This window comes from Crinia signifera, chromosome 2, assembly GCF_055691185.1.
Source record: "Crinia signifera chromosome 2, ASM5569118v1, whole genome shotgun sequence".
Lineage (NCBI taxonomy): Eukaryota > Metazoa > Chordata > Amphibia > Anura > Myobatrachidae > Crinia > Crinia signifera.
In genome coordinates, this window is record NC_139218.1 from 318,432,567 (window position 1) to 318,445,068 (window position 12,502).

Genomic DNA, 12,502 nt, shown 5'->3' on the forward strand with positions numbered 1-12,502 from the left:
TCCAGAGTGTAGTGAAATCCAAATCATAGCAGATGAGATAGTGGTACAGGTCATAATTTGGGGTACTATACAAAGATTGTGTTGAAAATAGTGGTCATGTGCTTCAAACATTGCAGAAACATCGTTTGTAGCTGTTAGATGTGGTTTATGTTATTGTATCCTAAATACAAAACCTATGTTAGTATTAGAGTGAACACGTTGACACATGTCGACTTGTGTAGATTGAGTGTGCTACTGCGTAAAGTCTATGAAAGCAGGTAGTGAATGTGTCAGTTTATCAAATACCTACCTTAGCGTATAAAAAGATTCTTACCTTAAATTAAACAAACCTTTAAATGTGGAGAAGTATAGAAACATAAGCTTCCAATGTGTTTGCGTGCTGCATGTGTGGCTTGCAGGCAGTGAAATCATGGTTTGGAGTTAATAGACTGCAGCATTGCTTATTACATTCAGGTGTATGTGTTTGAGTACTAATCAGCGTTAATTAGCCAACTCAGGCGCACGCTGGCAAACGGTATCTGTAGGAGTGGTTTTAGCTGTCGGTTGGCGGCCGCCTGTTTGGTGTCCGAAACGAACGGTGCCTTAGTCGATCGTGCGGTAGTAGCACCGCTCATTTCTGGTGCACACCCCCGTGTACGCCCATATTTACGCCCATTTTCCCTCATTATTTCGGCCGCTCCCATCAACACGCCCCTATGCCGCCCCATTACCCGTACGCTCGCGTATAGGTTTTTTCGCACGTTGAGACCCCGGCCGTAAGCGTTGTGGCGTGCTCGCGCCGGCGCATTAGCGTATCTGCACATGCGCAGATCGTAAAAAAACCCGGAACGTACGCGTACGGCCCGGACGCTCCAACCAGAATAAGGCCCAATGACACAGTACTGTGCTACTGTGTGCTTAAAGACTGTGTAGCCGTATCATCCTAGAATGAGGTTTCCTTTATCTGGTATGAACTATGAACTACAGGTAGTAGCCGATGACTTACAGCAACAGCTCCAGCGGAGAACGACCATTAACATTACACTCTACTACATTTGGCCCTTTAAGTCATTTGTTTGTACATATCTTTATATGGATACTAGTAACCTTAATGAAGGAGAACACATGGACCTTTCCATGTCTAATGAGACTGCTACACATGGGACCTTGTTCAGGTCGCTTGGCGGCAGTGCTGCGTTTGCTCGGGGACAAATGTTTTGTTAGTGGAGCATGCACACTTATGTGCATGTGCATACACCCACGGGGTACATTCTGTTTGCTGGGTGCACACACACCTAACACAGCGGGCGGGGGGCAGAGAGAGGCGTGGGGTACCGGCCAGCTCCATTAACATATGGGAACAACCAGCGTTTCAGGGGCGTTCCAAGAGAACGCTGGGCGTTCTCATTCCAATGCGGGCATGACGGACATGTGGGGGGTGGGCAGCTGACATCACCGGATGTCAACTGCCTGCCCACTTCCCCCTGAACGTGCATGGTGGCAACCTTACAAATGCGTGCAGCTTCCAAAGATGTAGGAGGTTACCCCTGGCCTGCAAACGGATGTTACTGTGTAACATCCATTCGCATGCCCTGCGTGAGAATCGTGCTTGCGAATGGGTGGTGCCAGCCAACCATTGTCAAGGCGGGGTTTGGTGCGAATTCTCAGCCTTGCAAATCAACCAGAATAATCCCCATGGTACAGCGATGATCGTTTAACATGACTGACCAGGAGAACTGCCTCCTGTGTAAAATGAGGCCATTGATTTGAGCTGGTTCTATCGCACATTCTCTGGTTTACTATCATTTAAGGGGACATATACATCTGCTGAAAATAAAATGTATACTTGGTTAGAAGTTGATGATGGACTTTTCTAATTACTTTTCTAATCAAGACTAGAGCAGCAGCCTGCAATGATAAAGTCTGCGGAATATGTGCGCGCTATGTAAGAAACTGTTACTAAATAAATAACCAACCAACCACATTTATAGCCAAATCTCATGGTAACCTGCTATTGACAGGTGATGCCCACATGTTAAAAAGCCAGCAGTGGTTATCTGTACATACTAGCATGCCTAATAGATTAAGTGATTGCTTTTTATTTTGCACTGTACTATTTCGTGGCTTTAATGATGCGGTTAATTATCCTTAATAGCATTAAAGGACCTTACAGTATACTGTTTTCTCTGAACTTTAGGGGGCTGTTTACTAATGACTAGGGAGAGATAAAGTGAAAAGAGATAAAGTACCAGTCAATCAGCTCCTGACTGTCATTTAAAAGGCTGTGTTGAAAAATGTTAGTTAGGAGCTGGACGATTAGTTGCTACTTTATCACTGTCCAAGGCTTCGAAAAGAGACCCCTTATAACTCAAAACATTTCTTTTACACAAGACTCCATTGCTTATTATATCTGTAATAAACAGAGGTAATGTGTGCATTAAGAGAATCAAACATAATAGTCTGGATAACTTATAACCTGGTTTATTATCAGAAAACACAGTAAATCATATTACTTGTTAAAAAGATATTAAATTCTGTTTGAACATTCATTGTGTCACATCTACAGGAAGCTGGAACATTAAAATGAACAAATTAAATTACAATTTATAAGTAGAAAAATATACTCTAAGATTGATTGTGCAGCAGACGTGTTAAAGCAAGTTTCCTTTGGAACGTTACAATAAGACTTGATCTAAAAAAAAAAAAATATCGATATTTTTATTCAAGGATTTGTTAACTCTCTCGAAAACAACACCTCCCACACTTCTATGTATAGGTAAATGGCATGTGGCTTTAGTGAAATAGGGGGATTGTATGTATTCTTAATATACAAATAATGGCAAGAAGATTGCTAGCACACAATGGTAAAAGGGAACTCAACCCGACTAAAATAATTATACGGTGATTTACAAATCATTGGTATTAAAGGTTCTGCTGACATGGTGGAAATATATGAGCTGGTCCAAGGCAGAGGCAATCTGACATTTAGCTAGTGAGTTGGAAAAGAGTATGTATGCCTTGGCAGGCAGCCTCTTCTACAGGACTGTTCATGCAACAAAGATGTTACTTTAAATCAGGTATGTCCAAACTATGGCCCTCCAGCTGTTGTGAAACTACAAGTCCCGTCATGCATTGCCACAGTTTTGCTAATAGGGAATGCTAAAACTATAGCAAGGCATGCTGGGATGTGTAGTTTCACAACAGCTGGAGGGCCACAGTTTGGACATGCCTGCTTTAAATGATGATCTTATGTGAAACACATTAGAATGCCATAAATATTAAGCACATTGGAATATATAAAAGATGTACTATATGCGGAAGACCACAGGATTTATAGCTGACATGAATCCACACATGTGAATGAATGTGCATTAAACATGAATACAGTAGCAATGATTTGTAAATTATTATACAGTCAATTTCAACATATAAATAAGTCAGACTCAAATGCTGCATTTTAAATTTAGCATTTTCCTGTGTGTACAAGATATTACAAGTATGAAACTATAATGAGCGACATTCGGATTAGAAACAAAATGGCTGCTCCTTACAATGGTTGTTCACTACAGTATTGTGTAACTGTTTTACAATAATGTACATAACATTGATGGTAAAAGAACAACAACAGGAAACAAAGGGAAATCTCTTGCGTTTACATACTGGCCAACAGGTTCAATGTTTAGAGGGGCAGTTCGGTTAGCCATGATATACAATGCTCATTTCACTGCACTTCCCTATAGGGGTGCAATGTAAAATGTGATGTTGCTTCTGGGATGTGCTGCTGTTTCCAATATTCCTGTTAGTCTGGCGGCATATAGGCAACATTGCATTTAACTAAATTCCTCCCTTAGAGGTCAGATGGGTTATGATTTCTGGAAAAATGGCGAGTTGTTTTGAAAAAAAGCAAATGTCATGGGTAGACTGGATTAGGAGATCACGTGAGGTTCAATTCCAATCAGTAATGTTATATGGCATACATATATTGTTAATAGTTCAAGGCAGGATTCTGCAAGGTCATTGCAAAGCAGCAATAAGATTTAAGGATTCTCATCCTTTACTGACACAATGGAAAATGCCATCTGACATCGCATTGGCTATCAGGGCAAAGCATTGTAAATTGCCAGGATCACAGTCCAAATTGAGAATTCTGGGAACTGCAGTCTGCAGCTTTAGTATGTATAGTACTGTGCTAGGTATTTCATTGTCCCATACAGAAAGAATTGTTTCCACATGATTTTAACTGTTAATAATTTGATGCCTATATTTAAAGATTCCAGGGAAGTTTGATGTTTGTATAAGTGATGACACTATGAAAAATTTGCTAGTATAAGGTGATCAGTGCATGTATCTGTGCTACATTATGCCTTCCATTGTGAATAGGTCATGTGACACACGTGAGCAGAGTCTTATCTTAAATACAATTGGATAGAATAGGGGAATAGAATTGGGGGATTTGTTAGTGATTATTGCCTTTAGTAAAGTACTCAGAAATAACCCACCTGGAGAAACTGCTAACTGAACAAACAGCAAAACCATTAACATCAATGTATTTTCATGGGTTTAGTTCCCTTATACCTCATTTTCTGTTTAACAAAATCTCTTACCGCAGTCCCCATATATTTATTATACCATCAACATAAATAAAAATGTCGAACGTTTCTATAGTTACGGTAGCTCTTAGGAAAAATGCATCATATTTTTATCGCCCTGAATATTCCCAACATTGCATTCACACATCCACAGGGTGATCATAGCAGTTACAGAAATATGCAACAATAAATAACCAGTGTATAATGACTTTTGTCACCTCCTATGTATGTGGCACAATGCGTTTCGTTTTGTGGCAAAATGCATTTATCAGAGTTGTCACAAAAATGTGGGTCCAGTGAAAAGAGATGGGGAAAGAGGAGTCACTGTGTATAGATATCAATTTGTATCAATATTGTGCTCACTTACCGATAAGTAATATATAATATATAGCAACATCTATAAGCTGCACAAGATTTTCTATATTAATATCTTCCATTTATTGACATACTGCCTATGAATTTGGTCCTGGGGTTTCTAAGAGGCTTGCAATACATTACCTAGCATGAGGTTTATCATGAGGAAGCTATAAACAGTATGACATAGAATTATTTCTTTTAAGGCTTTAACTGCAAGATTACATATTACTATCACATCCACTGATAGAACATCTACTTTCCAACCATCCTTTTCTTAATCTCATTTGCATATTGCGTGGCCCCTTATCTTCTGAAAAAATTGCATTTTGGTAGACTGCAATTCATACAACTAAGTTAGCAGCTACTTTAAGCAATTAATTGCATGAAACATTTAATATTCATTGTCCATCTGATCAACGTGATCATTATTAATCAGCTTTTATTACATATAATAATATAACTTTGGGAGTTGAGGTCCATCGAAGGCATGGAGCTGTAATTCTGTTCAGTTTCCACAGTTGACAGGAAACTTGGGACACGAGTCACACTGTAGGTCTATTAGACCACACTTCAGCAGCATTTTCAAATAGACCAACCCAAAATATCTGAACTTCAAGGCAGTTCCCAACTAAGAACTTTCTTTGCCAGGAGATAGAGGAAATGGCAGTACCAGTGAATCCCGTCACCTCCTATAAATTCTGGAAACATGGAAAATATACTGTGAAGTAGTCTCAAAGGAGCAAATGATGTATGTGCTATATCATGCCATTCAATAGTTGCATAGCAGGATGTCATAATGCCATCTACCAGTAGAGTGCCATGGACAGTCAATGGAGCATAAACCCCCGTCTCTTCCTGCATGAAGACCTTCACCACTTTAGATGGTAGCAGCTGAGAGCCATTGACATATACTTGAACATAGTCCCCCACCTGGACACGATGAGCATAAATTGGCATGAAGCCTGTTATGGGGTCTTTGGTTACATAGATTAAGTGGTGTGGTGTAAGACGAAGCCTATAGGGATGTCCTTCAGCCTCAATTACGACAAAGGCGGCCCTTTTATCCAGGTCTTTGTGCAAAAACAGCAGGACTTCCGTTGAAGTCAATTGTCCTGCATTGTCCATAGTGAGGATCTTATCAGAGACCTGAACCTCAGAAAGTAGCTTCCTTTGACCACCAACCAGGGTAACCATGGCAGTGCCAGGAAAGCAGCCACCAGAACGGACAGCTAAGGAGTTATCTGGAAGAGAACATAAGTAAACGTGAGCGCATATAGGCTGGACATAAATACTGAAACACAACTTTGGGGGTTATTCTAGTCCATTCGTTCAAACCAATTCGTTCACGAGAGGTGCATTTCTGCGCATGTGCATGCACCCAACATTGTGGGCAGGGGTTGGCAGCAAATAGACACGCCCATGGGAACACCCAGGGTTTTATGGGCATTCCCATGGAAATGGCCCAGTGACGTGGGCGCCGGGACAGGGAGCTGACATCACCGGATGTCAGTTGCCCACCCACTTCCTTCCGAATGCCCACGCACTTACCTGAGAGTAGATGTACGTGTGCCTTCCACATCATTCGATGGTCGGCGACCATCAAAAAATGTGGGTGTTCCCCCTTGCCTGTGAATGGCTGTTTATGTTAAACTTGCGCACGAGCACGGTGTGCGAAGGGGGGGCAAACGACCTGGCATTCGCAGGGCAGCATCTGGTGCAGCCTTGTGAATCAACCAGAATAAGGTCCATAAAGTGAAAGTGAGAGAAACATCTAATAGAAAATGGGAGAAGCTATAAAAGCAACACAAAATTAATAAGAGCTACAGTATTAAGCCCCATACACACTGGGCGACGGGGGAGCTTGTTCTGAGCAACGGGCTAAAGCAGAATCGTTCAGCACACATCGCGGTACACCCATGATACACACCGTGATGTGTGCTGAGCAATCTGTGCAGAGCAAGGCTTTGTCTATTGTTTATAGGTAAAGCCTCGTTAACTAGTAGGAAGGACACTGCAAGCACTGTATTTCCATGTGGGCGATGGCAGGTTCGGGATGTACAAGTTCGGATTTACTTTTACTCGGTTCTCAAATCCTGATCGCATTGGCTTCCTGAAATATGTGACAGCTGATAACCAATACGATCCCGATTTGAGAACCAAATAAATTTGAGTAAAACCGAACCCGCTCATCTCTATTTACAAAGTAATTTTAGAACAAAACAGTGAGATCATATGTAGGATATGCAAAAACACATTGATTATTGATGTGTGATTAGCGCTATATAAAAACACAATAGTTGGTAACTGTGACATTGTTAGCAATGCGTGAGAAGACAGTGAGAAAATGTAATTCTTGACTCGCTTACAAACAGTAGACAGGATCTAGTTCCATAAAATGTTACATTGTTGTATATTTAGGCAATAATAAATTAGTCAGAACGTTGGCCTTTAGTCTGTGACAAGCAAAGCCAGGTACACTCTGGAGTGACCGAAAATTAGTTTGATTTTCAGTACATTTTCTTTTGTCACATATTGAGTGTACACACTGTGCAATCTTGCCAATGACTGAACTATATATTGTATTGTTTCTTCGTATATGAATAATCGTTTCTCCTGTGCACGCTAGAACAATCTCTGGCTAATTGGATGACATCTTCATTGGACATACACACCAGACGATGTACACATATCGCTAGCAATATCTTTTGATTGTCCATGCAGCAGGGACAATTTAAGTCTGTTGTGTACACACTACACAAATCATCTCAACATCCCTTCAGTGTGTACTCAGTTTAAGAATAAAATACATTAGCAAACTGTACAGTATGTGTTACATAACATAGATGCACAGCAGCGAAACTTTTGGTAATGTTATCACTGTCCTCTATTGCTACATTGTGGATTCTAGGATTTAAGAGAAGAAATCTTTAATCCCAACACATGCACCGTTAACACGCACAGCCCCCATGCTGGCAGAAAGTGCTGTATACCTCCTGAATTGGTACCTGCTTTCACAGAGACATGGATGTGTGCTTTCGATTCATAGTACACCCAGTCAAAGCCAGCTTCCACTGCCAGGCGAGCCAGCATGCCATACTTGTTCCTGTCTCGGTCTGAAGTTGTGATGTCAAGTGCACGTCCTTCATAGTGCAGAGAATCATGGGAGTGGTGGCCGTCTTCATCCCAGCCTTCTGTGACCCGCAGCCTCACGCCTGGCCACATGTTCATCACGGAGATAGCCAGAGCATTCACTCTATCCTTGCAGCGCTTTAATTACAGGAAACACAAAATAGGAAATTATTATTAAAACATAGTCATACATGTTAAATTATGTTAATCAGAAACCAGGATGATAAATAACTACGTGTATCATATGTGGAAATACAATATTTTCATGGCAGTATTTCTATTCAATAATTTGCTCTCATTTTACTTCCAGATCTGCATCACCCCTGCTGATAATTGTAATTGCACATATGATTTGTTCCAAAACCATTTCTGAAATGGTCACTTTTTTCACTTGAATCCAGGGGCTAATCAGCATAGATTGCTAAATAGAGATTCACACATTGAGCGATTATCGAATGACTGCGCCCTGTGTACTGCATGCATTGCGCATGTGCGAGTGGAACTAGCAACAGAAAATAGGTATGGATCATAAAGGCAGTTTGACTGATGGGAAGCCAGCGTTTGGGAGTGATTACTATTTACTGAGTGTGGGTGGAAAACACAGGTGTGCCCAGGCATTTATATGAGGGTCTATGATGTCAGCAATGACCACTTCAACCCTGTCTCAGTCACAGATTAGTGGAAGCCTCAGAGCTACTCACATTTGCACAGACGGCAAAAAACGTAAGGAATTGCGTATGGAGTAATGAATGGATCGTAATTAGCTAACAATTTAGTAAGGGGCATTTTATCTTTCTGTCAGAGCAGCTTCTTTCTCCTCGCAGTCCACTGCGAATTCTCACATTAGGGATTCATGCTGAATTAGACCCTCGATCTTATATCCGAACCAGTGGCGGCTCGTACCTTTTGGGGGAGGTGGGTTGCCGCTGGTGCAGCCACCGCAGGGGTGCCGCGATACAGGCACAACCACCCCCCTGCCGCCACTGCTCCTCCTGTTCCCCGCAGCATTCCCGGCACCTGTGCTACGATGACAGGCACCGAGACTGTTAGCTTCTATAGGCTGCTTCGGCAACAACTCATAGAAGTGGAAGAATCCCGGCACTTGTATAATACAGTTGACAGGCACTGGGACCGGCACATGCGCAGTTCCGATGTAGGAACTGCGCGTGCGCAATCTTCGGATTTCGCTCGGCAGCCCGTAGAGAGGCGTCCCGGGGGAAGGGAACACCTCCTGCCTTGGTGACTGGCAGGTCGGACTTCCAATAGGAAGTCACTGCCAGTCACAGTGAAGCCAGTGCAGTCTCACAGACTGCATCTGGCTTCACTACAGTGGCAGATTTTACCTGTGGGGCTGCAGCCCTGCAGCCCATAGGTAAAAACCGCCACTGATCCTAACCCAATATATATATATATATATATATATATATATATATATATATATATATATATATATATATATATATATATATATATATGTAGAGGTGTAGGCCTGGCACTCCTCCAGCAGTACAGGTAACCCAGGTGCCTTCAGGAACAGAAGTACAGGATAGTGAAGAAACAACAGCGGCACTCTGGGGATTTTTAGAAAAAATATATTTTCAGCAAAAAATGCTTATACATTGCACGTATAACCTTGACAAAGGGGTGTCACATACCCCGAAACGTTGGAAGCTTTTTTTGCTGAAAATATATTTTTTCTAAAAATCCCCAGAGTGCCGCTGTTGTTTCTTCACTATCATTATATATATATATATATATATATATATATATATATATGTATATATATATATATATATATATATATATATATATAATTAATCTAAAAGGGAGGCAAACAAATTGATGTCCATGTTCACTTAAGTCTCCATTAAGACCATTGAGTCTGATTTAGAGCTGCATGCTGCTGCAACCACTTTTTGCCAGAGTCATGTGACTATGATAATGCTAGTATTATAGCTGGCCATACATCAGAAAGATTTCAGGCCCGAACACACGATTTCAATGAGTCAATGCGATGCATTGTGCGTTTTCTTTGTGCACATCGTGATGTGTTTAGGTATGATGCGCGGTCCCGCAGGTCGATCATGTGATCTTATGTACTGCACATAAGATCTAAAGATGCTGCTAACAACCAGTATGTTGGGAGTTGCAGATCACGATAGATCTTATGTGAAATTACACATATAAAATCTATGGTGAGTCTGAGAAGCTGCCGGTGAAATCGTGACATGAACCAGATCGTTCTGATGTAGGCCACCTTAACCCTTCCCTGGGTGTACAATATTTTGTCTGCCCGTGCATGAACTGAGACACTAAGATGGTATCTACAGGCCTCCATAACTGGTGCAGATTCTCGGCCAGAGTGCAGCCTCTAAAGTGAGCAATTTCTGCAACACACCAGCAATACTCCTATAACATGCACATAACACATACATCTCAGGGCGTCTGAGTAACCACATCTCAGTCATCTCCCAGGAATAGACAACACATTTCTACTACACTCCTGAGACCATTCATTACAACTGCACCTCTGTGGATACACAACGCGGGGTGCATGCGACTGCTTAGTGGCTTAGACGCATGCCCAGTTCAAAAACATTGTCAATTATGTGTGACTCAGGATCAGATAATTGAGCTACTCCGTGTATCAACACTGTATTATATGTTTTGATGCCATAATGATGTATAATGTCTGGTATTTACTAGTTCTTGTGGGATTGCAGTCCACCATTCTCTTACACTAAATCACCTACTTCTCTGCAGAAGTTCTTTCACTTCACAAATCAAAACAGATCTTCAGCTGGGTCATGAAGGTACAATAAAATACATGGTCACCTTGTTTCCAATATATTAAAATCTTGCTCAGTCTTTCCTTATAACAGAAATGCTTCACACAGTACATCTCATCAACTTAGTAGTCCTCATATGTGTAATGTCCAGTTCTTTACAAACTGGGTGCAAAATTGCATCATGCATCATACTTATCTACTCTTCCGGAATGTCCAGGAGACTCATGAACGGATACTTCCCCAGACACACTTACACTTGCACAACTATCCCATAACCTGTGCGTTGCCATACAACTGGATTAAAGCACTAAACCTATTGTCACAATGCAGAGGGGGTAGGGCAACCATGTCATGATTTGGGGCTAACCGTTCATTTCACTAGGAAGTAAAAAGTCATACAGGAGAGTGATCAGGCAAACACATAACATAGTGTTCTCGCTTCAATCCACAACATAGTGAATCCTGAATCACAATCCACAGCGAATCCAGCAATTTGTATCTGATAACTATATACCATGTGTGGGGGTTTGCAAACTGCATACTAAGCCACACTTTATTAGATCTTCCCCTATATGGTTTCTTGTTCTCTCTTACTATTGGTGTATCTATAGTGGGTGCAGGGTCTGCAGTTCACACAAGCCCATGGGTGAATACTTACACCCACTGTGCCATTTTTCTGGCGATAGATGGAGTCAGTGCTGCAGAGAAGAAAGATTACTGTGCCAGTATCTGTACTCTGCCCCACATCTGCCATCTTTCTGAAAATATCACTGACACACACCGCCAGCTCAGTTAGAGACCCCCCCCCCACCGCATGAGCCTCCTTATCTCTTAACATGCCCATTCCTTACGCAATAACCCTAAGGTCTTACTCATCATCCTTCACTTGTTACTTTCATCCTCTCCTAACTAAATTATACACATACTCGCTGCTTTCTCCTTTATTTCTATTAATCTATGGAAACAAAGCATGGTTTATGCTGCAGACTGCAAGATGTTTACATTTAAGAACCGTCTTGTAAATATGCGGTGCCCAAGTCATTCGGTTGGTTCCCATCCTCCAGAAAGCACCCACGGGCAGGCAGCTATCTCTGGTATGCCTTTTTTCTGCAATCAGTGCCCTGGGACAATTCCACAGTTCACTGACACTGGTCATTGGAACTGAGAGCAGACTGGTGCCCTACTCAAACCAACATGTATTTCCCTTGTATGTAGGCCGCCCAGTGGATTTCATTGTGTGTTCTTTTTGCATCCCCTACAAAAGAACTCTCCTAGATCTATATAGCTTCTCAGTGAAACCGAGATCAATGTCTTGGTTGTAGCCACTATTGCCAGTTTGTTTTAGATTATGATATAAGTCTAACCACATACAGTTAGAATCAAAATTCATATATCAGTAGTGTTGCTTTAAACAAACTATTTACTTGTATCATAACCTTCATTTCAATTGCTTAATGTATGTGAATATCTCGACCACTCCGCTCTGCACAAGATCTGCGTCTCTCTTCTGCACGGATCACTAGCTCCCATTCACTATTACAGGACTTTCATTGGGCTGCTCCAATCCTATGGAATTCCCTTCCAAGCACAATAATGCCCCTTTCAGACCGCACTTTAAAAACGGTATATTGCCGTTTTTTACCGTTTTATAACGGTAAC

At 41.5% G+C, this 12,502-nt stretch overlaps 1 protein-coding gene across 2 annotated transcripts in view; it reads right to left on the reverse strand.

Moving 5' to 3' along the window:
* Positions 1-2,444: 2,444 nt before the first annotated feature.
* Positions 2,445-12,502, reverse strand: part of DHH (desert hedgehog signaling molecule) — a 73,715-nt gene continuing 63,657 nt past the window's right edge. Inside the window, exons 2-3 of one of the 2 annotated variants that reach the window (XM_083169090.1) lie at positions 7,916-8,192; positions 2,445-6,166 (exon numbers count right to left, since the gene is read on the reverse strand). In XM_083169090.1, coding sequence (XP_083025216.1) covers positions 5,538-6,166; positions 7,916-8,192 — 906 coding nt within the window. In that variant the 3' untranslated portion in view covers positions 2,445-5,537. The remainder of the gene's footprint in view (positions 6,167-7,915; positions 8,193-12,502) is intronic. The other variant, XM_083169091.1, reaches the window with a different exon arrangement.